This window comes from Callorhinus ursinus, unplaced genomic scaffold (assembly GCF_003265705.2).
Source record: "Callorhinus ursinus isolate GAN/ISIS: 27379988/994484 unplaced genomic scaffold, GSC_fseal_2.0 scaffold10, whole genome shotgun sequence".
In the NCBI taxonomy this organism is placed as follows: domain Eukaryota; kingdom Metazoa; phylum Chordata; class Mammalia; order Carnivora; family Otariidae; genus Callorhinus; species Callorhinus ursinus.
In genome coordinates this window covers 66,007,288-66,035,242 of record NW_027397072.1, presented here as the reverse complement: position 1 = coordinate 66,035,242, position 27,955 = coordinate 66,007,288, and the positions used below count along the sequence as shown (strand labels likewise).

The 27,955-nt window shown below is 38.1% G+C and overlaps 1 protein-coding gene and 1 pseudogene across 7 annotated transcripts; both read right to left on the bottom strand.

Annotated features, from left to right (window-relative positions):
• Positions 1 to 23: 23 nt before the first annotated feature.
• MTIF2 (mitochondrial translational initiation factor 2) lies at positions 24 to 21,979 on the bottom strand. 7 transcript variants are annotated; one of them, XM_025868819.2, is made up of 14 exons: positions 21,914 to 21,979; positions 19,855 to 20,080; positions 19,364 to 19,475; positions 14,150 to 14,321; positions 13,542 to 13,702; positions 12,465 to 12,641; positions 10,090 to 10,229; positions 7,926 to 8,050; positions 6,494 to 6,698; positions 5,869 to 6,121; positions 4,864 to 5,004; positions 2,401 to 2,565; positions 930 to 1,070; positions 24 to 319 (listed from the first exon to the last, which is right to left on the bottom strand). In XM_025868819.2, the coding sequence occupies exons 2-14, from the start codon at positions 20,071 to 20,073 to the stop codon at positions 147 to 149; spliced, it is 2,184 nt and encodes a 727-aa protein (XP_025724604.1). In that variant the 5' UTR covers positions 20,074 to 20,080; positions 21,914 to 21,979; the 3' UTR covers positions 24 to 146. The 7 variants fall into 7 exon arrangements, with proteins under 7 accessions (XP_025724604.1, XP_025724603.1, XP_025724605.1 ...); XM_025868818.2 differs by having other exon boundaries at positions 21,860 to 21,960; XM_025868820.2 differs by lacking the exon at positions 21,914 to 21,979 and adding an exon at positions 21,420 to 21,828.
• On the bottom strand, positions 21,939 to 27,898 carry LOC141373640 (high mobility group protein B1 pseudogene; annotated as a pseudogene).
• Positions 27,899 to 27,955: the final 57 nt, after the last annotated feature.

Below are 27,955 nucleotides of genomic sequence, written 5' to 3'. Positions count from 1 at the left end.
GTTGCTCTGTAATAAAGCAAGACTTTGTTTATAGTTTTTAATTTATTTTTTAAATCTCTGCCCAGCGTGTGGTTTGAACTCTTGAGATCAAGAGTTGCATGCTCTTATCAGGCACCCCATTAATTGTTTACATTTTTAATATAATTTTAAAATCCTGGATCCCAAGAAGTCTTGGCTGGAACTTCTTTTTCTTCATAACAAACAATTTCATCTCCCACTTTAAATTCTATCTTTTCTTCACTTAAACTGAGGCCACAATCCATTCCAGTTTTGATGACTGAAACGTCATCTTTATGGTGTTTCAATGAGGTTAATGAACCTTAAGAAAATACAAAAAAAAAGGTACATATATTGAACAAATAATATTACTAAGTGCTATATAGTCTGGTAGAAAGGAAGTTTTAAACACTGAAATTCTTAAGTTTTACAGTCCTATCATGTTAAATGATAGAACTAAATACTAGGGAAACCAAAGGAAAATGGTTTGCTGTAAACAAGATTTGGCTTATAGCGAAAGATAACTATATCTCCCATTTCAAAGGCAGACTAACTGCAGAGGATTGGCATTATACTTGGGATTTAATGAGATAAACCTAGTAAAAGACTGCAGGTAAAAGGTCAAAAGGAGGTAAGCAAATACAATGCTGCAGAAAAGTACAGAACACAGCTGGAAAGGTAGTTTGGGGCCAATTTGTAGAAGCTTAGAAAATTAGATTACTGATTTATTGGGATTATTGCTATAGGTTATTATAGATTATCAGAATTTAGAATTTGTAAGGGAGGGAGCCAATCAATGAGACCAGGTTTGAGTTCCCAAGAAGGAATGGCCTGAACCAGGATAGGGGAATGAAAGATTTCAGACAGTTATACAGAATCAGGTTTTGGTGACTGGATTTGAGGTCTATTAGAAACATTGTGATGTTGCTTACCCTTCCAAATAACATCTCCATTACGGATTAATTTAAATTTTTTTTGTTTTTCTAACTGTCCCTTTTGGACTCTGCAGCCAGCCACAGGAACTTTTTTCTTCCCTTCTGTTACAGAGAAGGTAGCTAGTATAGAAGCCTCACCTTAAGAAAGAAAAGAACATTAAGTGCACAGAGAACAAAAGATTCTGAGAAATACATAATTTCACATATTCTGCATGGCAAGAATTAAAAGTGACAAAAACAACTCATGCAGAGAAAGAAGTCCAGGTTTTCTTTGACTCTGCCAACTTTATTTTCCTGACCACTATTAGAAACATAAACATGAGGGGCGCCTGGGTGGCTCAGTTGGTTAAGTGTCTGCCTTCAGCTCAGGTCATGATCCCAGGGTCCTGGGACCGAGCCCGGCATCACCCCACTCCATCCCTAGTAATCAGGGAGCCTGCTTCTCCCTCTGCCCCTCCCCCTGCTCCTGCTCGCTCTCTCATGCACACTCTATCTCAAATAAATAAAAATCTTTAAAAAAAATAAACATGAAATCCCTGGGTTTTCATGGAAAAGAAAACCACAAAAATACATGTTTGCCAAAAGAATGACAAGGGAAAAGTGGAATTCACTTTTTTAGCTAAATAAAATGCACTAGAAGATAATAGTTTTCTGTCTGCTCCATAAAAACCTAGTTTTCAGCTGTCCCTCAATATATTTTCTCGAAGAGATCTGTTGTTACCTGACTTTTTAATCTCCCCATTGGTAATTTATATCCACTTAAGAGCACTAATTCTGACTCAGCTTAATTTTTTTCACGGCAAATTAAATTATAATGACATGCTATCACACACTATAATATACCAATTTACTGAGGTTAGTGTTACTTGGCTCCTAAAAACCTTCATATGACTCAAAAGTTTTCCAAATCGCACTTAGCATAAGAACATACAAATCTCTGTATGGTCACATTTAGCAGGTCAGAAAAAATCTAAAATCTCTGGACCATAAGAACAGATAAAATGGTTTAATCAGTCTTGGATAAATTTAGGTTTCCATCTGGCCAAGGGATATGCTAGAAAGAAAATTTTTAAATATGTGATACTTAAATGTAAACTTTCTTCTCATGGTGGATTTCCCTGCCAGTTTCCAGGACAAAAATCAATGGCTTCCTCCACAACACTGTTATATAATCTTTATCCCCTCCCATCCCAGTCTAATTTGTACTACAATTAGTTGTTGATGTCTAAACTTCAGGACCTTTGTATCCTCAGGGCAGAAGCACAACATGTTGCAGACAGCAGGTGTTTATAATACATATATGAAGTTACACTGAATAGATCTATAGTAATTTTTTTCTAGAACAAAAGCTACATATTGGAACAGTGAAGGTATTTCAACAGTGATTTACATTTTCCCCTAAACTTTGCTTTCAAAGTGTTACTTAAGCACCTAAGATATGAATGTTTAACATTCAGTGAACACTCACCTATTGGGTACTCTTGCACAGTGCAGGGCAATCTGCTGCTCAATTCCTCCTGCAAATCCTCAATCAGATGGTAAATGATTTTGTGAAGTTTAATTTTTACTCCCTTTTTTGCAGCAGACTTCTGGATAACATTGCCTGCATTCACATTGAAGCCATATATAACACCTGGCAAGCAGAAAGACAATCAATAAAGTAGCACAAATGTTGCATTAAACACTTTCCTTTCAAGCAGAAACTCAAATCTAAATTTATTTCCTTCTATGTAAATTAAAAGCAAGTAGGGGAGATGAGAAATTCTATCATTTTTTCTCATAAAACTTAGTTTTCAAATTAGTGAAAGGATTTTTTAAGTTCTATTGTGGCTTGTTTAATAAGGAAAATTTCTTTATGATTTTTATTTATTTTTTTATTTTTTAAAGATTTTATTTATTTGTCAGAGAGAGAGTGTGCGTGCACAAACGGGAAGGGGCAGGCAGAGCAGGCAGAGGGAGAAGCAGGCTCCCCGCTGAGCAGGGAGCCCGATGCGGGACTCAATCCCAGGACCCTGGGATCATGACCTGAGCCAAAGGCAGATGCTTAACTGACTGAGCCACCCAGGCGTCCCTCTTTTTGATTTTTAAATCCATTTAAGAGACAAAAGTGCCCACAGTGTGCAAGGCAGTATGCTAAACAAAACTTTTATTTTTATACTAGAGAAATAAGAAAACAAAAATTGATTAGGGCTAAAATATTATATTATTTTAATAACTGTATTACTAAATTATAATCTTATTGTCTACAACTTTTTGCGGTTTACTCGTAAGTATTCAGTTGGCCAAAAGATGCTCAATAATAGTTACTTAATTGGTAAAGTTCAAGAATTATTTTAGAAATGAAAGAAGTTCCATGGAGCTGACCATTTTACCAAAGAATAATACATTTAGGGGCGCCTGGGTGGCTCAGTAGGTTGACTCTCTGACTCTTAATTTTGGCTCTGGTCATTATCTCAGGGTGGTGGGATGGAGCTCCGCCCTCAGCAGGGATTCTGCCTCTCTCCTTCTCCCTCTGCCATCCCCCCTGCTCACATACTCTCTTTTTCTCTCTCAAATAAATACATCTTTTTTTTGTTAAAGATTTTATTTATTTATATTTAATTGAGAGAGAGAGACAGAGAGAGAGGGAACACAAGCAGAGGGAGAGGGAGAGGGAGAAGCAGGCTTCCCCACTGAGCAGGGAGCCTAATGTAGGGCTCAATCCCAGGACCCCAGGATCACGGCACAAGCCAAAGGCAGATGCTTAATGACTGAGCCACCCAGTGCCCCTAAATAAATAAATCTTCAGAAAAAAAGGTGGGGGGGAGAATGTATTTAACTGCAAATACTTTGGAGGGAATAAAAAAGCAAAACACTGTTGGGACTCCTGCGTGGCTCAGTTAAGTGCTGCCTTTGGCTCAGGTCATGATCCCAGGGTCCTGGGATCAAGTCCCACATCAGGCTCCTTGCTCAGCGGGGAGCTGCCTTCTCCCTCTGCCTGCCACTCCCCCTGCTTGTGCACTCTCTCTCTGACACATAAATAAATAAAATCTTAAAAAAAAAGCAAAACACTCTTCCCTTAAGTGAAAAAAAGTAATGCAAACAATTTAAGAGAAAAACACAACCATGTTGAAAGTCTTATCATTAAGAATTCATTCAACACACTATCAACATTTCAGAGTATAATGTAGGCCAACCAATGCCTAGAAAATACTTCGAATTAATCAGCATTACTAAAAATACCTTTTCAGGAGTAGAGGTAACATCTAATTCTAATCAAGTCCAGTCATGAAGTAGCTCCTTCCTAAGTGATTCATTAATCACTCAATAAAATGTTGGTGCTTTGCTAGGTGTTAGACTTGAAGTGACAGTCATGAGTCACCTTTTTGTATATCATAAGTTCAACTAATAAACAGCCCCCCTGCCTTCTAGGCATTTAAAACTAAAAATAGTGCTCGCTTTGGAAGCGCACACACTAAAGCTAAAAACAGCTTTTAATCTAAGAGACATAATTTGTAAAATTACCAATAAACAAGAAATAGGTAGACAAAAGTAAAAGATGAAGTACTGAAGAGGCTGATTACAGTATTAGGAGCATTCAAAAGTCTAAATAAAAGATAACCAACCTTCGATTGGGTGGGGAACTGGGAGGGGGTAGAGGACACTAATCTTCAAAAAAACACAAAACAAAACAAAACAAAACAAAAAAATAAGAAACACTACTGGGGCTCAAAAGTTTCCCAACGTTGCAGTACAGGGACAATGAGTGGAGCTATGGCTGCAATACTGCACATCCCATTCAGCTCCATGGCTGGGGCTTGACTACAGCAGGAGGGGTATGCTCATAAGGGTAAATGGCAGACTGACTAGCCAACCAACAAAAGACAGAAGCAAATGGTTCACAGTGTCTTCTAGGGAACACAGTTAAACAAATAGGAAAGAGAATCCTTACCACAAAATGTTTCAGCAAGGTTAACATCATTTTCACTGACATCACCCACACCAAAATGTACTAATTCAAGTTTACACTCATGTGAAGCGTCATAGGTATCCATAATGTTCACAATAGCCTCGACGGAACCATCAACATCACCTAAATGCAGAAGTTTAAAATTACCGGTGTTAAGAGGCATTAACAGACACAAAAACGACAAAAATCTATTTAAAGCCATAACAGAAATGCCATTTACCACTAAATCCACTTTTATTTAGGTTTAGCATTATAAATGTCTATTTAACTTTAAATAAAGTATAATGAACCAAATGTACAGTACATTTACAACAAAATCAGCAAAAAAAATGTTTATTAAAATCTCCCCCAGTAAGGGATGGGCAAAAAGGGTGAAGGAGGACAAGGGTACAAACTTCCAGTTACAAAATAAGTAAGTCATGGGATATAACGTACAGTATAGCGACTATATTAATAATACTGTATTACATATTGGAAAGTTGCTAAGAGAGTAGATCTTAAAAGTTCTTATCACAAGAAAAAAAATTTTGTAACTATGTATGATGACGGATGTTAGCTAGACAAACTGTGGTGGTCATTTTGCAATATTTACTAATGTCAAATCATTATGTTGTACACCTGATACTAACATAATGTTATATGTCAATTATACCTCAATTAAAAAAAAAAAAAATCTCCCCCTGGGGCACCTGGGTGTGACACAGTTGGTTAAGCATCAGACTCTTGGTTTTAGCTCGGGTCATGGGATCCAGGCATATGTTGGGCTCTGAGCTCAGCGCAGAACCTGCTTTAGTTTCTCTCTGCCTCTCCCCTGCTTTCTGTTTCTCTCTCAAATAAATAATCTTAAAAAAAAAAAAAACCTCTCCCTAAATGCCAAAATAATTTTAGCTTAAATTTAATGGCCCAAATTAATTGTGAGAATGAAGAAACACATATATTACATATATTCCAGATATGAGTTGTAAAGTACAATCTTTCCAAAGTCACCTTTAATAATTATAGGAAGTATGTGTGAATCCCCTTCTTCTTTCTCTTTTGACTTTAAGTGTTTTTGTTCTTTTTTTTCTTGGTACTTTAGAAATGATCTCTCCTTCCAGTGCATATTGCCATACTTCTCACGGGCTTTCTGATGTGCTTCTTGGTGTTCCTTTCGCTTTTCTTCTATTATTTTCAGATCCTCTTTATTTTTCTCCTGTTCTCGCTCATACTTCCTCCAGTCAACAACTGCGCGTGCCCTTGGCTTTACAGGGAAAAAACAGGCATTATTTAACTAAATAGAAACCAGTAACTTATAGGCTAAAAGCTTTGTGTTTTTCCTCAACTTAGCTTAGCTTAATTCATACATGAAACCACTAATTTTATAAATTTCAAGAAACTTATAAAACTTTAATCTGGGGGGCTTTGTGTATAACAGATGATTTAATTTAAAAATATTAGCTCAAATTTTTAAAATTCTATAGCCAAATTCTAAAATGGCACTACTGGCCCCCTCACAAGCCCTTACAATCTACAATTATTTGTTAACACAAATATACTTATTTGGTATAACATTATAGATTAATATTAAAATCACTGTATCATATCTAATATATAGGAATTAAACTTGATGTACCTCAGATTCTACTTCAAGAATTTCATCTCCTGCAGAAGGGAGGTCTCTCCAGCCTACAATTCCCACTGGCATGCTGGGACAGGCCTCATGGATTGTTTTTCCATTCTCATCAAACATTAAGCGTACTTTTGCCCAACTCTTTCCAGCAACCAGAATTGAGCCTTTCCTCAAAGTTCCTCTTTGAATTATAGCTGTAGTAACAGGACTAAAAGGAAAACAAATGTATATATTCTTAATGCCATAATCAGGATGTAAGAACACTTTCTTAAGTAGAGCAAAGATATCTTTATGAAACTTAACTATATAGACTATGAACACACAGGGTTAATCCCACTTCTCAAGCAGGTTTACACACTATAAAAACATTTCTACTTAATTGCCAAAAGGTGGAAGCAAACCAAATGTCCATCAACTGAAGAATAAAGAAAATGCAGTATACACACACACACACACACACACACACACACATATACATACACACACACACACGCACACACACACACACAATAGAAAATTATGCCAGCTTAAAAAGAAGGAAAGCCCTGTCATATGCTCCAACATGAGTGAACCTACCTCAAGGACATTATGCTAAGTGAAAGAAGCCAGTCAAAAAGGACAAACACCTTATGATTCTATTCATATGAAGTATTTAAAGTAGTCAAAATCAGAGAAACAGAGAATTGAAAGATAGTTCTAAGGGTTGGGGAAGGAAGGAGGGATAAATTAGTGTTTCGTGTATATACGATTTCAGTTTTACAGAATTAAAAAGTTCTAGAGATCTGTTGTACAACAATGTGAATATACTTAATACTACTGAACTATACACTTAAAAATGGTTAAGATGGTAAATATAATGTTATGCTTTTATCACAATTTTTTTTAATGGAAAAACAAAAACCATTTCTATAAGCTTATGTAGTTGAGGGTGCAGATAGCTGAGTATTCTGACAGAATCCTAATCCTCTTTCTGTAACTAATTTGTTAAGCAGTGAAACTTCTTGCTGATAGGAAGAAAAATTAAAGAAGAGAAGAGCAATCCAAAGACCTTCCCATATATTATATTAATGGGGAAGGACATAAAGAATTTAGGAACCCTAAAATGTAACAACTGCTATTTCATTCCAATTTTTTGGTCCATGAGGCTTTATTTACCAATTCACTTAAGTCAGTGGGGAAAAAAAAATTCAAACTGAACTACTTACATCATCTAAATGTGACTAGTAGATATATACAGAGAGTTGCTATGGTCTACTGATAAATGCATTTTTTGTTCTGTGTGCTAGTGCAATAAAATGTTTTCAAAACAAATGCTTTGAAAATACTGTTCATGTCTAACAATAATATACAATAAAAATAATACACTGTTATATAATCAAGTCATTAAAAACAATGAAACAAAATTATTAAAAAGCAAGCATTTTAACAGTCCTACCCTCTTCCTTTGTCTGTGAAAGATTCTATTACTGTTCCTTCTACTGGACCAGTGGGGTCTGCTTTCAATTCTAACATTTCTGCCAAAGCAATCGTTGCCTCTGCCAAAGCCATCAGATTATCACCCTTTAATAAAAAAAAGGTGTTAATATACAATAATAAAATATTATCTGTAAATTTATAAACCAGGGTCAGAAAGCAAAATAATCCTTTACAGTTATATTATACTTTTCTCTTTAAGCATTAAAAGCATGAATCAATCATCCAATTAGAAAGGAAACAAGGAAAGGAAGGAGGGAGGGAGGAAAGAACAAAGGAAGGAAAAGCAAGAAGACCTGATCGAGGGACAGATCTTTCAAGGAAGAATGGCTATTTTATTAAAAGGATGGCCACTAGTGGTGCTCCTTACTACCCTTTCATAAACACATGCTTCATTCATTCTCTCTCCCCCATCTGTCTCTACAATTGTGTCTTCTTCCTCTCACTTTCTTAAAATGCTAATCTGCATTTGAAGTTTATCCAACTGAGCAAGCTTTCACATCTATTATTTCATTTGATCAACTTAAGAGTGCTATAAAATAAATAAATCAAACATTACTTACTTATTAAATAAATAAGGAGAAAAAGTATGGACCAGACCCAGGCTTTAAGACATGCTCTGTAATCACCAAGCTGTGCACCCTTGAAGAATCACTTCTCCCTGGATCTTCTTTCCTCAATTGTAAAATGAGGAAGCTAGATTAGATGATTTGTTTCATGTTTAATGATCTATGTTTGCTATGCTTTCTAGGGCTCCAAGATCACACAGCTAATTAAGTGGTGATGGAGCTGGAACTGATGGGCAAGGGATTTTTCCATTCTCTGTGCCAGCGAAGAGATTGCTCAGTTGTCAGAGTATAAGACAACGGGGACAAGTGTAAACAAAGCCGATGAAATAACTTGCTCACCTATCCACTTGTTACTAGTTATTTATTCCAATTTACAAAATGCTGCCCTGAAAAGCAGAGCTGGGGTGTTTCTTTGCATGAAGCGTCCTCTATTTCTACTTGGAAAAAAAGGCCTCATCTTACTTCCTGCCACTCCCTCCCAATTCCCTCCACTTCCCAGGAATCGTCTCTGCCACGCCTCCAAGTCTGCCTAAGCAGCTTTACATTTATCTACTCATCTCTGTTACCTGGGCAGAAAAGGTGACCATGTCTTCAAATGTTTTAATCTTGCCATGTGGCTTTCAGAGTACAAGAGCAATTGGGGTATAGTGGAAAGATAAAGCAAGGTGGCCTTTTATGAGTTTCAGAAAAAAAGAGGCAAGGCTTTACTATTAGTGGAGGAATGATTGCTAAGCATCTTAGAGGTAACAAATTTAGGAAAACTAAAGATAAAATGAGACCTAACTAGAGGAAGGTGGCCAAATATAGTACCATCCCTTCAGTGAATGATGAGGGAAAAAAAAAAGTTTTATATATTATGTATAAACCATGGAATATGGTAAGAATGGACAAAAAAGGAAACTGTTACTTAGCAGCAACCTGTATAGGCTAAGAGAATTGGAAAACGCTGTCACAAAGCAGGTATTTAGCTTCCTTGGTGTTTTTCAATCAGAAAATAATAACTGGTCATTTAAAAGAAAATGGAATTCATTATAAATAACATAAAACTTATAGCAATTTAATTCATAGAAACATTGAATCAATCAGTAACAAATTGAACCTAAATGTTTTATCTTTGTATTAGTGAAGTTTTTGTTTAAATCTCCCTTAAATGCCCTAAGACCTATTCTGCATTTTTTCACTATAAAAACAAGTACTTTTTATTACAAATTGGATTTCATTTCTGCTTAAAACAGTCTTTAGCAGCTTACTGTTACCCTATCCTCACATCGTTTACCATTTGTTCTCATTCTAAGTATCCCATAATAAGAAAAGCACTACGTCTGTACTTCATCCCCCACTGTCCAGCTGTGGAATCCTAGACGGGTGACGTTATAACCTTTCTGAGCCTGCTTTCTAATCTGCCAAACCAAGATAATGATACCAGCTTTGCCTAATACTACAGAAGACTTTTAAACAACAGAAACACTATGTGTCAAGATGTTGTTTCTGTGCACTACGTGCGTTAGGGACAGTAGGCCCATCTGAACACATCATCTCTGAGGTGTCTGCATTTACCGTGAGTGCAGAGATGTGCACTGCTTGGACGTCGCCTCCATAATCCTCACAGACCACATCATAAGCTAGCAGTTCTTTTTTCACTTTTTCAGGATCAGCCTCAGCTTTGTCACATTTGTTTATGGCAAGGACGACAGGAACTGAAAGAGTTAAAAAGAGTGCAGATGAGGAAATCTTCGATACCAGGTAGTGAAAGACACCAACCTTTTCTGGCTTTCTCTTTACCCAGTAGATGTACTAAACTAAAAGACAGACCTGAAAAAAACCTGCTTTAGCCCCCCTCTACACTGCTTTCTGCACATAAAGGATTCTGGCTATGAGATGTCAAAACTATCATTATAAGCAGATTCTGAATTAAGAACAGATACCTAAGATGATAAAAACCAAACAAACAAAAAACAGCATTTTGGGTAGAGAAAGGCCTACCTTTAAACCTGAATGTAAGATCAGCAACTACATTGAAGATAATCTCCGGGGGGGGGGGAAATCAAGAGAAGATTCTAATCCAATTCTAAACCACTAGATCATCTGTGTCTTCTTTCCAGGAGCTATTAAGTCATTGTCAAAACCCAACATCTCATCCTGGGGTGAAACTAAGTAGCATTATTGTAAACTTTCTTTTAGGATTTACAGTAACTCTCTACTCATACATACTCAGTGACTGACACATAGTAGATTCACAATAAATGTTTGCTTAATGAATGAACCAAATAATCTTATAATCTACCTGTCAATATTAAACATACCCTCCCATTAGAGAAATCACATAAAATGCTATGAGATAATTCTCTGGTTGGGTTTTATCAACTTTGCAATTTTCTCAGGTATCAAACGAGAAATTCACAATAGACACAAAAGTTATGCAATCCACAACCTACTATTATGAAAAAGTACATTCCATATGGATGAGCTGGAACTTAACAGGGACGTGAGAACAGGTATAGAAAGAAAGCATGATTAAGAAATTTATCCTATCTCAACTACCTGCTTTGTAATGCAAATCCCTGGCAAATTTATCACTCTCTTCTTTTTGTTATATTCCCTAGAATCATGATGAACATAGCCCATTCCAGTAAGGCAGTTTTGAGGAATTAAAAGGAAAAAGATTAACAATGGAAAGAAGACCAGATTCCAAATGTGGACATGATACAAATTAACTGTAATTGGAGGCAGTTCCTGCCATTCTCTGGTTCTCAGTTTTCATGTTGTAAGAAAAGAAATGGCCTAGATAGTGACTGTCAACCTTTTTTTTTTTCTTGCCAACAAACCTAGGGGAATATGATGTACTCTCCATCAGGTACACTTTCTCAAGACAGCAGTATTTTCTCAATGGGTGTAGGATCATATCGGAATAAGAATGAATATACAAAGTATGTGTGTGGAAGAAGCAAGGGAGAAGATAGCTAAGTGATTTTCTAAAAGTTTCAATTTTACACCTTTGATCAAATAAGAACTTATTTAAAGCATATAAAGGAAAAGTTTCTCTTTATTTTTTTTTTTAAGATTTTATTTATTTGCGAGAGAGAGCAAGCATGAGCAGGGAGAGGAACAGAGGGAGAGGGAGAAGCAGACTCCCCACTGAGCAGGGAGCCAGACTCGGGGCTTGATCCCCGGACTCAGAATCATGACCTGAGTCAAAGGCAGACACTTAACCAACAGCCACTCAGGTGCCCGGAAAAGTTCCTCTTTAGAGAATTCCAGATAATAAATGAACAAGGAATAATAGAATTAGAGTATCAATACTTTGCAACTCCTAATGTACTGAGTTGGTGAATACATGGAAGTTCATTATTCTAGTCTTACTTTTGTAACTGTTTAAAATTTTCATGATAAAAAGTTTATTTTTTATTTATTTTAAAGATTTTATTTATTTGACAGAGAGATAGCGAGAGCAGGAACACAAACAGAGGGAGTGAAAGAGGGAGGACTTCTGGCCAAGCAGGGAGCCCGATGCGGTGCTCAATCCCAGGAGCTTGGGATCATGACCCGAGCCGAAGGCAGAAGCTTAACGACTGAGCTACTCAGGTGCCCCTAAAAAGGTTTTTTTAAAAATTCATTGGAAACCATTAAATTCTCACACCATGCCAAGTAAGTAAACAGTATTGGAACGACTATATTTGTGATCCCACATCCCCAGCTGAATCCTACTACACTCTGCTTAGTACTTATGTCTGTGGGAAAACAATTCAACTGTCTTTGAGCCTTATCTGTAAATAGGTATAATAATCCTGGGATTGCCAGGAAGATTAAATGAGCTATGTGTAAAGGGCCCCAGAATAGCGACTTTAAGTAGTAGAACCTGTTTTTTTGTTTTTTTGTTTTTTTTCAAAAAAAGCAACTTCTTTCCTGATACACGTAAGTCAGCCACATGGTACCTTGAGCATCTTTGGCATGCTGAATAGATTCTACAGTTTGTTTCATCACTCCGTCATCTGCAGCTACAACCAATACAACAATGTCAGTGACCTGAGCACCTCTGGCTCTCATTGCTGAGAAAGCAGCATGGCCTGGAGTATCAAGAAAGGTTATCTTTTCCCCAGAAGGCAGAGAGACTGTGGAAACAGAAATCCAAGAACACTAAGGACTCAAATATGTACTTTCTTAATACAAAGGAATATATGTGAAATTATCAAGCAGAATCAACAATTCTTTAAAATGACTTATTCTTTCCCTTAATCTTAATGAGGAACAATACAGATCATCATTTCACACTGAAATATAACAAAGCAGTGAAACCCTTAGGGTTTTCTTTTCATGTAATAATTTCAAACTAAAACTCTACTTCTAGAATATACTTTTCATAAATATACCAACTGGTATCCATTCTGAAGAGAGAACAGACCAAGAGTTATATAGGCAGTCTCCCCTTCATTAGCAAACATCAGTTGCACAACTGCCTTCAACAACAAAGGCAATTTAGTATATGGTTAGGAGCTCAGGATTTAAGCCCAAACCCAGCCTTGAGTGTAAATCCTGGCTTTGCCACTTACTAGCTGTGTACCCTGAACAAGTAATTTAATTTACACAAGCCTCAGCTTCTTTATCTGTAAGTAGGAATATTAATACCCACCTCATGATGTTGTTGTGAAGATAAAAAATATAAAGCATATAAATAAGGTGCTCACCACAGTGCTGAGCACATACTAGGTGCTCAGTAAATGGTAGCTGTTATTTATTATTAGGAACATTATCACAACCTAGCATTGAAGAATTGTAGGTTCATTAAACCAAACTAAGAATGAGCCAGAATAAAAAGGTAATAGAATTTTCTTCTTAAAGAATGTACAAAATAAGCTTTGTTAACCACCTGCTCTATATTTCATCAGACCAATGGCTTTAAGCTTTAGGCTTCCCTTTTACTTTGAATTTGTCTACCTCATACTATGACACTTGGTTTAAGAAAATAGTATGTAGGGTTCCCAGGCACACTGTAAGGTAATATGTGTCCATACCAAGAAAGGCACCAATGTGCTGAGTGATGCCTCCAGTTTCCATTGCTGCCACTTGAGTTTTTCGCAGTTTGTCAAGTAACGTCGTTTTCCCATGATCAACATGGCCCATTATAGTAACAACTGGGAACCTTGGGGTTAATAAAGCTGGATCTGCCTGAGGCCTACAATTAACAGCAAAGGAGTTTCATTTCTTAAATATCTTTATAGCCAGTGAATTGGTTTGCAGTCATCTCTGTGAACTACCATTACAATAAAACCCAACATTCAGCTTTGATTAGATGTAACTATCTTCCTCTTTCGTAAGTACAATGACCTATGGCAAAGTATATAATGACTGCCCACGTACAGTTGGCATCTTCGTAACAATAAGCAGACAGAGTAAGATTTTTAAGTTCAGGATCAATATACATACTCGGCAAACTAAGAAAAATAACCTTCAGAGTTCTATAACCTGAATATACTTACTGATGTTTTAAACATTTTGAAGAAAAGTTTAATCTACACTCCCACGTCATTTTAACGGCAAAAAAATTTTAAGGTATATTTTTCCATTATAAAGTGTGAATGAAACTATGTGGTTTCCTCCAATATACATGGTTAAGTTTTACCTTCTTACAGCATCTTTATTTTCTCTGACTTTGTCCTGTTTTAATTTGCTCCATTTTAACTTCATCCCCGCCTTCTTTACCACTTCTTTGATCCAGACTTCATCTAAATGTGAGTGTGCTTCTAGTGAATCTATGTCAACAGCAGTGTTCATTAAAGCTCCATATACATGATCTGGGTGGAACAGATAAGACCTTTTAGGATCATGAATTAAATGTTCACAGAAGTAACCTCTACTAATAAATATCGATATATGAACAGTACATTCAATGAAGAGAATAACTTTATAAGCTGTTCCTCTAATGTTAACAAATCACAAACAAGCTGAAAGAAAATAATCTTTAAAATATGATTCATTTATATTAACGACATTACTTCATTTATAAATATTTGAATATTTAGGTACCATAAGAATCATCTGAGCTACCAATAAAACATTACATGTTGTATACATTTACACTGAGCAGTTTATCACAGCCTAGTTCTTTGAGAACTTGTAGTTACATATGTCATGCATATACAAATGTGTACACATAGATAATCGATTCTCATTATTCGTGGTGGGTATGTTCTATAATCCCACCACAAATACTGAATTAATAACTACTAAAACATCACTCTAAGGGGAAATACAAGGTTAGGTTCCTAGAGTTCCTGATCACATCTTCATTAGCCAATCAATACATATTACGTGTTTCCGTTTCAAGACATCTTATTTAATATATATTGTCAATTCGGTAACGTTGAACTTACAGCCAAAAGCACTAAACCCAGTACATGAACAAAGTTTATCTAACACATGTATTTTCTCTGTAAAGCACATTACGGCCTTCTTGCAAGTTAGTAACACTAAACATTACTTCATTCAGCACTATGCTTAGGCTAATCAGCAAAATCAACAAAAAGAACAAAAATGTGAAAACATGACACTTAAATAAGCCACAAAATGACGACTGTCATTTTGTCATAAGAGCTAAAGCAAAAAGGCTAAATGTTGCCTTGTTGAACCTCAGCTGGGAATGTGTGATTGGGCAACTCAAATTTTTCACTGCTCCAGGCATGTCCAGGAATGACTGCAAAAGTATTCTGAATATTGATTTGGGGGCTATAAATATTTTAGAGAATTCGGCAATACAAAATCCCCAAATAACAAGTACCAATTGTGTGTATACACGCACACATACACATACACGGTGTTTCAGAATAAACATACATATAATTTATTTATGTACCTATTTAGGGTGTCCAAAAAGTCTTGAAATATAGGAAAAATATTTACTTGGTATTCTTTTTTGCATTTTATTTAATGTACTTTGTTTTCATTTCAGTCATATTTCCCTGTAGATGATAAATGAATGTATCTGTGATGATAATGAAATAAAGTAGATTTATGTTTCTAAACTTTCACTCTTTAAATATGTATTTCGAGAAACAGATGTGAAACAAAGGGATCCCCAAATAAGCAGAATACTATATGAAAAGAATATCCTATTCACTAGTGTGCAGGTAAATGTTTACTCACAAGACTCTCCAAAAAAAAAAAAATCCCTGATTGTTATAGCATTTCTCAATTTCCATAGTGCGAATACTCCCACCATGGTTGATTACAGCTACCAACATGAAGTCACTGAACACAGAGATGGAAAGAGATGGGCAGTAGCACACCATTTACTCCCACCATTTAGGTACATGGCATAAGTAACCTCAAGAACACAGAAAATAGCAAAACACAGTAAAAATAATTAGGAGTGAGGGGTTTGATGAGTATTTATTACCTTTGTTTATGATTTAATTTTTGTAATGGTTGTTTTTACCAGCTCACATACTTCCTCAGAAGTTAGCAATTGGCCCAAAAGCTGGTGCAAGCCAGGCCCACACATCACTGATCCTACCCTGTAAAGCCTAAACCCTTTCCTATGTATAGCCCCACCACAACCTTTCCCAAGAAAGCACATTTTAAAAGAATGATACAGTGCAAATTTTCTATATGGATATGCACTCAGAGAACAATAAAACTCTAAACATTTAAATTATAATGAGTACAATTCTGTTTCTACTAATGCTAAAATCCCTAATAATGCAGTAACTACAGTTTTCCCTCGTTATCCTAAACTTTTGAAAGTAGCTTATACAGGGCGCCTGGGTGGCCCAGTTGGGTAAACAACTGCCTTCAGCTTGGGTCATGATCCTGGAGTCCCGGGCTCGAGTCTGGCATCGGGCTCCCTGCTCGGCCGGGAGTCTGCTTCTCCCTCTGACCCTCCCCCCTCTTATGTGCTCTCTCTCTCATTCTTTCTCTCAAATAAATAAAATCTTTAAAAAAAAAAAAGTAGCTTATACAGAGAATCTCTTTCCCTCTATATTAAATGCATTTAGTATTAACATATTATTTTATCTTTATCCAAGACTTAAACGTTTACAAATAGAAAAGTGCCCAAAGCAATTCAACCAGAAATATTACATCTTATTTTAATTGACCCAGGGGAGGAAAAAAATCTACTCACATTGCTAATATAATAGTTAAAAATATTTACCATCTTTTTTTTTTTTTTAAGTAGGCTCCATGCCCAGCATGGAGTCTAACAGAGGGCTTGAATTTACGACCCTGAAATTGAGACCTGAGTTGAGATCAAGGGTCGGATGCATAACCAACTAAGCCACCCATGTGCCCCCAAAATATTCGCCATCTTTAATTCAAATGACATGCAAATATAATATTAAATAAGCTTCAAAGAGATAACTTTTATTTAAATTATGTATCAATTTTGGGGCTAGAGCACCAATCCATAGGATTAAACTTATATTTTAATTATACTATTTATTTGGCAATACAAAAGGATTATTACAGTTATGGGGGGAGAGGCAATGTTTAAAAAAAATCCTCAGGGAGCCTGCGTGGCTCAGTTGGTTGAGCAGCTGCCTTGGGATTTCAGCTCAGGTCACGATCTCATGGGTCCTGGGATAGAGCCGCCTCAGGCTCCCCGCTCAGCAGGGAGTCTGCTTGGGATTCTCTTTCCCTCTCCCTCTGCCCCCTCCCCCTGACTTGTGCAGCTCTCTCGCTCTCTCTCTAAAATAAATAAACAGATAAAAGAAAAGAAAGAATCCTCATCTTTAAGTGATAAATACAGAAATAATTATGGGTTGAGAGATTAATAATTGTCACTGGCTTATGCATATATTATACTTATTATTCCATTCTTTCTGCTTTCATATATGGATGAAAACTGCCCATAATAAAAGTCTTAAAAGTCACATCTATTATCAATATTATTTATAAAATTATATCAATACAGTTTTCTTTGGAAAAATTATCAATGATACAGCCATATGTACTTGTTCTCTTAAAGCTTTTTTAATAAAATGATTACATAATCCCCTGCAAAGTTATAAAAATGCAAGACTAGGTGAATTTTCTATTCTTTCTAAGGATGCATATGTACAAAGAGTGGTAACACTTTCAGGCAGGAAACACATTAAAATTCTAGCTCTGCTGTAATTTATAAAATAACAATTCTTGAGAGATAATCTGGTCTGTGAATAAGAGCATGGCCTCTGTAGCCATACTCCCTGAGTTCAAATCCTCACTCTACCACATACTGTGGCAATTATTTATCCTCTCCATGCCTCAGTTTCTCAACCTATAAATAGGGGTAATAATTACATCTACCTGTGGTGCATTGTGAGAATTACATGAGTTAATATATATAAAGTACTGGTACATAGTAACAGCTCAATAATATGAGTTATTACTTTTTTTCCCAACAGTCTGCCTTGTCACTTTATTTTGCTACAATGATAGGCTATTTCTTATTTACTGAATTTTATTTTTTTTAAAGATTTTATTTATTTATTTGAGAGAGAGAATGAGAGATAGAGAGCACGAGAGGGAAGAGGGTCAGAGGGGACAGACTCCCTGCTGAACAGGGAGCCCGATGTGGGACTCAATCCTGGGACTCCAGGATCATGACCTGAGCCGAAGGCAGTCGCTTAACCAACTGAGCCACCCAGGCGCCCTGAATTTTATTTTTTTTTTAAGATTTTATTTATTTATCTGAGAGGGAGAGAGTGCTCACACAAGCTGGGGGAGAGAGGGCAAAGGCAGAGGGAAAAGCAGACTCCCCACTGAGCAGGGAGCCTGATGTAGGGCTCGATCCCAGAACCCTGGGATCTTGACCTGAGCCGAAGGCAGATGCTTAACCGACTGAGCCACCCAGGCACCCCATTTACTGAATTGTAATGTCACTTTATAATGAGAACTCAAATTTTGTTCCAATAATCCTAAATTGGTAATAAATACACCAAGAATGCAATGAAGGAATTTAAAAAAAAAAAAAAAAAAAGGACAATGATGCTATACATTTATAAATAAAAATAGTGGGTGCCTGGGTGGCTCAGTTGGTTAAATGACTGCCTTCAGCTCAGGTCATGATCCCGGAGTCCTGGGATTGAGTCCTGCATCAGGCTCCCTGCTTGGCGGGGAGTCTGCTTCTCCCTCTGACCCTATTCCCTCTTGTGCTCTCTTTCAGTCTCTTTCTCAAATAAATAAATAAAATCTTTAAATAATAATAATAATAAATAAAAATAGTATTATTAAAAGTTACTACTAAAAATATTTTTCTGCTGGCACTACAGATATTGTTACGAGTGAAAAAGAAAATCAGAAATCACAGACAACAAAGGGAAAGTAAGTAAATATAAATACGGTCCTTCAGTCCAAAAACATTCTTTGGACTTACTCTAAAAGCCTATGGAATTTCTGAGAAACGGGTGCCTGGGTGGCTCAGTCGTTAAGCGTCTGCCTTTGGCACAGGTCACGATCCCAGGGTCCTGGGATCGAGTCCCACATTGGGCTCCCTGCTCAGCGGGAAGCCTGCTTCTCCCTCTCCCACTCCCCCTGCTTATGTTCCCTCTCTTGCTGTGTCTCTGTCAAATAAATAAATAAAATCTTAAAAAAAAATTTTTTTCTGAGAAACAAGGGTTAGTGCAGTTAAGAAAATATTTTCCACTTGTATTAAAAGCAAAATCTTAGAGAACTATATTTGGCAAAGAGGTAAGAAACTAATAAGAGTTTGTGACCTAGAGTGAAAAATACTGGAATGATTTAACATCTTTTTAAACCATCAGTCTAATTTTCATCTTTGAATGTCTTGGTTTCATTGCAAATAAAAATGCCAGGTATTCCATTTCCCATATTTTCCTCATAAAATTATCTGACCCACCTACGTCTTTTTTCATTGCTCTGGCCAGTTCCTCAATAGTCATTCCAATCCATACCTCCACCTCCTTTTTGGATTTTGTTGAAAATAACTGAGATTTCTGTGATCTTTCTTCCTATTAAAAATTCAGGACGCATACAGAAGGAAAAAAAAAACTTTTAAGTGACTGTAGATTTATTCTGGAATATCTTACCATAATAATGGCTCCTATTTCTACCAACACTCCCACAAGTAGTTAAACCTCAGACTAAAATTTACAGTCCTGCACCCCTAATTCACTATTATATGCTAATTTCCAAGTAATCAAATTCATCAGCATTACTGAACAACAAATTAGAACTTCCCTTCTTCACAAAGATTTACTGCCTGGAGTGCAGCATTAAGGAATAAAGATTCTGGAAATTACAAAATACCCAAAATGGATTTCTACTCATGGCTATAGGCACTTTCATCTCAGGCCAAATAATTAGTAACTGATAGAAACCTATACCTACCTTCTTGGTTACTAGAAGCCTATATTGAGATAAAGCCGCCCCAATGAGCCGGTCTGTTTGCCAGGGCCGGATGCAGAGCTGAGCTGTCCACACCGGGTAAGCAGATGAAAACACATGATTCCATTGTGCTAACATTCTTCTTTGACCTAGGCTGTGCAGCTGCCTAAAGACAGTGTGAAATCGTAGCAAGTTCTCCAATTTCAATATCTTCTGGTTCATGTTTCCCCTGGAGAAAGTTTTAAAATAGTATCTTGGTTAATATGAAAATCAAGTTAGCAAATATTAAGTGGATATCTACTCCATGAAAAACACTATGCTGGAGTTAAAACAATAAGTAGAGCTAGAATCCTGCCCTGAAAGAACTCACAGCCTAATCAGGGAGATGGAATTCCATACTAACTACTCTCTAGATGTTAACTATCATTATTGTTAATGTTCCTACCACAATAGAACTGAAATACAACTTACAAAGGGATTTTTTTTTTCATTCTTGAAACATCAACTAACCAGATCACAACTAGAGTGATTTCTCTAAAATGCAAATTTGAGCTCATCAGCTCTTTGCTAAACACCCTCCAGTGGCTGGCCACTATCCCGTTTCAAAAAAATATGCTATATATATAAGGACTCATTATCTGCCCTCTGCTAACCTCTCACTTCATGTCTTACACTCTTACAGTTCCCTCTCTCCTATCTCCAAACTTTTGTTCTTCTGACCCCCTGTAATCTCCAATGGCTTGTCATCTCATTTTTGAACCTTTGCATATGCTATCTCTTCTTGGAATTGTCTTTCAAGCCTCAATATTTTTCCCTCTTCCCACCTCCCCCTCCCCCCAAAAAGATGCTTTAGAGAGGGAAGAAGGCACCTAATAAATATCTATTGAATAATGCCTTCTGAATATTATTCTTGGAATGAAAGAAGAGTTACCTAAGAGAAAACTGCAACAGAACTCAATGGTGTAGTTCAGAACTCAAGAGTATAGTTATTTTTCTCCTTGAGTCTTCTTTCTGCTTTCAGTACTGCATTTCTACAGCTTTGCTTTTCATTTTTTAAAGAGCAACTAAAATAATGTGAGACGTACGTTTTTTCTCCTCAACAAGTATTTCCTGAGTACCATCTTCGAGACATTACATTTGAGGATGTTGATTCAAAGTTTAATGAGCTAGAGTCCCTTCCTTCAGAACTTCCTGTCTTTAAAGAGCTCCAATATAAGATTTTCAGGCACAGGAAACACCTCAAGAATGGCACATTTTAAAAAATCTTATTTAGGTACATGTCCCTGGCTTAAGAAGTGAAGGGATTCTTTTAGGGAAAAAATTTTAATGAGTCTAAAACCAGACCTGACAAGGGCATAAATTAACGGAATGGAAAGAAAAGCACTACATGGAGACTAACCAAAGCACAGATAACTGAGGCAGGAATCAGAAAAACACACTGGGGGCAATAATCCAGCTGTGAAAACTGAAAGGAACCTTACTCGCTACTTCTATTCCAAGCTCCTCATTTCACAGAAAAGGAAAATGAAGAATCCAGAGAGGTCAAAAAGATTTCTCCAATGTCATACCACCAATTAATGACAGGCCTAGAAGACAGGCTGTCTTGCTCCCAATTAGGTGTTCTTTCGCAGCTAGGATATTCTTATCATGGAATCTGAAAAGAGATGCTGGAAAGACGTGGCTGCGTTGGTGGAAACGGCCGAATGTAGGAGGTGTCAGCCTTGGAATTTATCCGAAAGGTAAAAAGAAGTCATTGTAGAAAAATGACGGCCCTGGTGTGGCTTCGCCTCGAACCCGAGCCGGGCAGCCGGGTCGCGCGGGGAGTGGAAGCCAGCCCGCCGCTTCGGGGCGAATAACGCTTTCGCTACGCCTGAGGCGGGGTCATGCAGGGATTAAACGCCCCGCAGAAAGGCTTCCGGTCGCTCAGTGTTTACAGCCGGTGCCACTGCCACTTCAGGCCAAACAACACACGCTCCCTGGGACGACGCGGCAAAGGAACCCCACTCACTTCGCTCCTACATTAGGCCTGGGCGTCCGGATTCTGAAGCAAAGTTGAGCTCACCTTGCGGACCCGGGACTGCCTTCGGTCAGTCCGGCTGTCCGTCCCCGAAAGGGTCCCCGCCGGACTTCCGGTACCGCCGGAAGGGGTCCTTCCCGGAATTCGGAAGCCCGAATCTGAAATAGCTGCGCCGGCCAGGAGTAGGGTTGTTGGAGGTGCCCCAGTGAGCCCCCAGAGGATAGGAGGGGATAGACGCTACTTCAGCCTGTGGCCGCCTCCCAGGGTCAGCCTCATGTCGGCAGTCGCTTCTGCAAGTCCCTTCACTTTTCTGGGAAGTCCCTAACTGCCACCCTGGGGCTTGAGCGGCCTTGGTGCTGAAATGTGGGAGAAATGACACATACCTAAGAAGGAGGGAAAAATGCAAGGGAACGTGGTGATGGAACCAGCTAGTACTGGGCGAGAGGCGCCTTCCCTTTCAAACGTCGCCTCATTCGTTAGCCAGAGTTCCAGTCTCAGTTCATTCCCCGTTGTGTAGGCTTGGGCACGTTATGTAAACTCTGCCTCGGTTCTGCACGATGGTAATGATAGCAGCTGCTTCATAGAAGAGCAGTAAGGTTTATAAGAACATCTGGTTCATAATAAGGGTTTGCTGTTGCGACTATTACAGCCTCCTCCCAGAGCACTCCCACTAATTGATCGGACATGATGTCTTTTGGCCTGTCCCTTTGACCACAACCTGCACCAGTTCTCAAGAGTATAAGTATTGTTTTAACTCTGTCCTTCAGGTCTAACACTACACTCGGGTAATGATACAGTACAGAAGAGTTTCTTACTCAAAAGCATACTTACCATTACCTCCCTCCCTTAATCTGGCCTCCTAACTCATGCCTCCTCCCCTTGATTTTTTTTTTATTATTATTTTAAGATTTTATTTATTGGGCGCCTGGGTGGCTCAGTTGGTTAAGCGACTGCCTTCGGCTCAGGTAATGATCCTGGAGTCCCGGAATCGAGTCCCGCATCGGGCTCCCTGCTCAGCGGGGAGCCTGCTTCTCCCTCTGACCCTCCTCCCCTCTCATGTACTCTCTCTCACTCTCGCTCTCTCAAATAAATAAATCTTTTTAAAAAAAAGATTTTATTTATTTGTCAGAGAGAGAGCACAAGCAGGGGGAGCCGCAGGCAAAGGGAGAAGCAGGCTGTCTGCTGAGCAAAGAGCTTGATGCTAGACTCCATCCCAGGACCCTGGGATCATGACCTGAGTGGAAGGCAGACACTTAACGGACTGAGCCACCCAGGTGTCCCTCCTCCCCCTTGATTTTGTGTCTTCCCACTGCCTGCCACAGGTGTGCAATCGGCATTGCTGAATGATTAATGGAAACCTCTGTCCTGGAAGTTTTTTTTTAACAAACCTAACACCCAAACACTTGAAAACTATTAAAGTTCATTCCATTTGCTATCATTTTACTTACCATTTACAGACACCCACTGAAGTACAATTTCTACAAGAAATTGTTCTTTGCTTTATTTGCTTTACCAAGCCCTTGAGAAACAAGCAGGAATTGGTTGGTAGAATATCAAAGTAGTGGTCATATCTCCCCCACCCCCGAATTTTAAGTGAAAATAACTGATACTTTTCTAATCATGAAGATAATACTAGTGGAAAATTCAAGCAATATTTCCACTCCTCCAAATATATAAAGAAAGTGGCTAAAAAGCAAACAAAAGGATGAGGGCAGTTAAAAAACAGAGGAGCCAAGCTATAAGACCACCTAGTGGCCAAAGCTGGGAACAGTTGAGCAACAAAATAACACCGTGTTGGGTTACAACCCCAAGTATCAAATAAGTATACATGCATTCATGCTGATATAAAGAAATGACTGAATGAATAAATAGAGGAGAAGGGACAAATTCTTCCTACAGAAGAATTCTATATAATACATGTATATAACTGCCACTAGGAGGTAAAGCTTAATTCATCTCCACTTGAGTGAGGGCTGACTTAGTGATTTGCTTCCAGAGAATAGAGTATGGAAAGGGAAAAACAGTAACTGGCAGACACCATCTTAACCAAATGACCCAGGTAAACATCATCAGTGATGTCATGTTGGTATCACATGCCCCCTAAAATGTGTGATGAGGACATTTTATCTCTGTAGCATCCTTCCAAAAACCCACAACTCTACTGTAATCATGGGGAAAACATCAGACAAACCCAAATTGAAGAGCACTTTACAAAATATCTGTCAAGGTCATGAAAAACAAGAAAAGACTATCACAGTTCAGAAGAGGAGACATGAGGACTATATGTAATATGGAATCTTGGATACAATCCTGGAACAGAAAAAGCACCTTAGTGGAAAAACTAGTGAAATCTGAATGAAGTCTGTAGTCTAGTTAATTGTAATACCCCAGTGTTAACTTCTTAATTTTCATAATTGTATCATAGTTAATATAACATGTAAACATTAGAAAAAACGGGGTGGAGGACATTTGAGAATTCTCCACTGTCTTTGTAACTTTTCTATAATCTAAATTTATTCCAAAATTTAAAGTTTCTTCTTTAAAATAGAAAGTGAATCAAATCCTAAATCCCACCTATCCAGAGGTAACCAATTTTATTATTTTGGTGAACATCATTCATTTATCTCTATGTATAAACACATGTACACATGCAATTGTATATAAATAATATTCATACTATAAATGCTGTTTTTGATCTTTGCAAAAATATATAATGGAAACCTTCCATGCTGATGAACATAGATCCATATCCTTCTTTTTAAATAACTGTGAAGGATCCCATTGTCTATAAGTGCCATACTTACATAGCCACGTATATAGGTTGTTTCCAGTATTTAACTTATAAACAATATTGCATTGAATATTCTTTTTTTTAAGATTTTTATTTTTAAGTAATCTCTACACCCAACGTGGAACTCGAACTTACAACCCGAGGTCAAGATTGCATGCTCTACCGACTGAGACAGCCAGGCACCTCACAGTGAATATTCTTGAGTATATACCTCTGCATGCCAGTTGAGTTCTTTCTCTAGAATAATGCCTAAAACTGGAAGCTCTATTTCCTTTCACTGGAAAATGGTATTTACTATCTAAGCTCTGGGTGTTAGGTGTCTTCATTGTTATTAGAGTTTCACTGCTCTCAAGCTCTCTGTGGACAAAACTAGGGAATATATCAAAACTAGGGAATATATATATACACACACATGCACACATTTCATCCATATACATTGAAAATCATGAGTTCTTACTAGTATCACCAATTCCGATCTAAGACCACAGGTTCACTCTAGTCTTTTCCTTTTCCAGGTTTGTACCTTCCTTCTCTGGCAGTGAGAAACTTGACTTTCATCAACCTTGACGTATTTAATTATTTGAGCAATTCCCTTGTATGAAACTAATCTTCAACTTGGCCACCATCCCCTTCCTTGAGCTTTTTTCTCCCCACCTCTTTTCAGCTTGGACTCCCCAGGCCAATCCACCCCTTGAAGTAGATATCCTCCACACCCTGATTGGAGTAAAATGTTAAAATTAGGGGAAACAGAATGAAGGACATTGGGGAACTCTCTCCTCTGTCTTTGCAACTTGTCTGTAAATTTACATTTATGCAGAGGGAGCAAGTTGAAAGGCAGAACTAGTAAAAGTTCAAGCCATTTGCTAGAAAGGGAAGGGCTTCAATACAGTTGCTTCCTTTTTTTTTTTAAGATTTTATTTATTTATTTATTTACTTGATAGAGAGAGCGGGAGAGCACAAGCAGGGGGGAGGGGCAGAGGGAGAAGCAGGACTAGATCCCAGGACCCTGGGATCATGACCTAAGCCGAAGGCAGATGCTTAACTGATTGAGCCACCCAGGCCTGGCCCCTGTTTTGGTTTTTTTGTTTGTTGTTTTTACTGTTCTTTCGATTCAAGTTTGCTCATCAAGTGTATTTTATATGAAGTACCAGACCCCCCGGCACACCCCATTCCTGCCCTACATCTATGGATGCCTATCTTACTCTCACCTCTAATGGCTTTAGGATTAAATTGTTGAGAAAGGGGAGGGATACAGAAGGCGTCTTATTCCCACTTCATCTCATGTCCTTTGCTGGCCTTCTAAAAGTCTGATCATGGGGCAACTGGGTGGCTCAGTCATTGGGTGTCTACCTTCGGCTCAGGTCACGGTCCCAGGGTCCTGGGATCAAGCCCCACATCGGGCTCCCTGCTCAGTGGGAAGCCTGCTTCTCCCTCTCCCACTCCCCCTGCTTCTGTTCCCTCTCTCGCTGTGTCTCTGTCAAATAAATAAATAAAATCTTAAAATAAAATAAAAACAAAAGTCTGATGATATTAACCATGAAACAAAACATGTTTGGACACAGGAGGAGCCAACTTAACCACAAATAATATTTCATATTGCCATCTTCTTGTTGCCATCTGCGAGTCATTTCTCAGAACTATTAAATGATAGGCCATAAAATACACTTGATGAGCAAACTTGAATCGAAAGAACAGTAAAAACAACAAACAAAAAACCAAAACAGGGGCCAGGCCTGGGTGGCTCAATCAGTTAAGCATCTGCCTTCGGCTTAAGTCATGATCCCAGGGTCCTGGGATCTAGTCCTGCTTCTCCCTCTGCCCCTCCCCCCTGCTTGTGCTCTCCCGCTCTCTCTATCAAGTAAATAAATAAATAAATAAAATCTTAAAAAAAAAAAGGAAGCAACTGTATTGAAGCCCTTCCCTTTCTAGCAAATGGCTTGAACTTTTACTAGTTCTGCCTTTCAACTTGCTCCCTCTACCAACCTTTTTCTTGCCTTTCAAAATCTTGACTGAAAGCTCCCCTAAGGGGCTAGGTCACTTCAATATCCAGACCGACTATAGTTCTTGGTGATAATTAGGGCTAGACTGCCTTCTGAAAAGGGGCAAGGCGATTGCTGCCAACCTGGGAAGACAGTGCTGCAAGGAGCTACATTCATTTCACAGGGCCTCTTCTAGCAGGAGGACATCACAAGGAACAACATAAGCACAAGCGTCTTCCAAGGAGCAACTGGTCAGGGCTGCAGGAAAGCAGACCAAAATGACAAGATTTAAATCTGTTTTGTTTTCTGTCTCAAGTGTCATTTGTTGGCTTCATAAAGCAAAGAAACCCTGCAGTAAAAAATTGCTAGAGAAATGGTGCCAGGAATTTTTAAACTAGAAAAGACTTGAGAACCTGAATCATGGCAGCCTAAAATTATCCGTAATAGTTATAATCCTCACTTATCTCTTCATTGCCAATTTTACCAGTCACATAAATATTATATTTAATATTTTATACAGCAGTTGTTCTTGGCGCATTAGCAGATTTGAGGCCCACTGATGATTCAGTTTTTCTTTTTCTTTCTTTTTTCTCTTTTCTTTTTATATTTCAGTTTTTTTCTTTAAAAGGAGCGAGTTGTGTGCAGGGGGATTAAATGCTTTATAGACAAGAAAAAAAAAACTACGCTAGCACCAACTTACCATCCTCCTCGTCTTGCTCCTCTTCCTCCTTTTTCTTGCTTTTTTTGGCCTTGCTGACTCCCTTTTTTGCCGCCTCAGGTGTCCCATTGGCTCAGTGTGCAGTGATGTCTTTTTCACATTTTCCCTGCAGCCTGGCAGCCTTCTTTTCACGAGGTTGCTCGTTAGCCGCAGCAGCGTTACTCCACATCCCTTCCAGTTTCTTTGCAATGTCACCAGCGGATGGACCAGGACGTTCTCCTTCGATTTTAGGGCAACACTCAGAACAAAACGAGATAAAGGCCACAGAAGTCCTATTGGGTGCATTGGGATCCTTGAACTTCTTTGTTTCTCCTTTGGGGGGGCATAAGTTTTCATTTCTTTTTCACAACTGGCCTTGTCCGCCTTTGCCACATCTTCGAATTTTCCTTTCTCTTCCACCCTTCTGAGTGTCTCTTAGAAAACACTGAGAAGTTGACTGAAGCATCTGGGTGCTTCTTGAGCTCCTGTCGGCAAGTTTGTGCAAAGAATGCGTACGATGACATTTTGCCTCTTGGCTTCTTAGGATCGCCTTTGCCCACGTTTTATTATTTTCCTCAGTGAGGCACAGAGTCGTCCAGTGCCCATCTGGCTCTCACTTG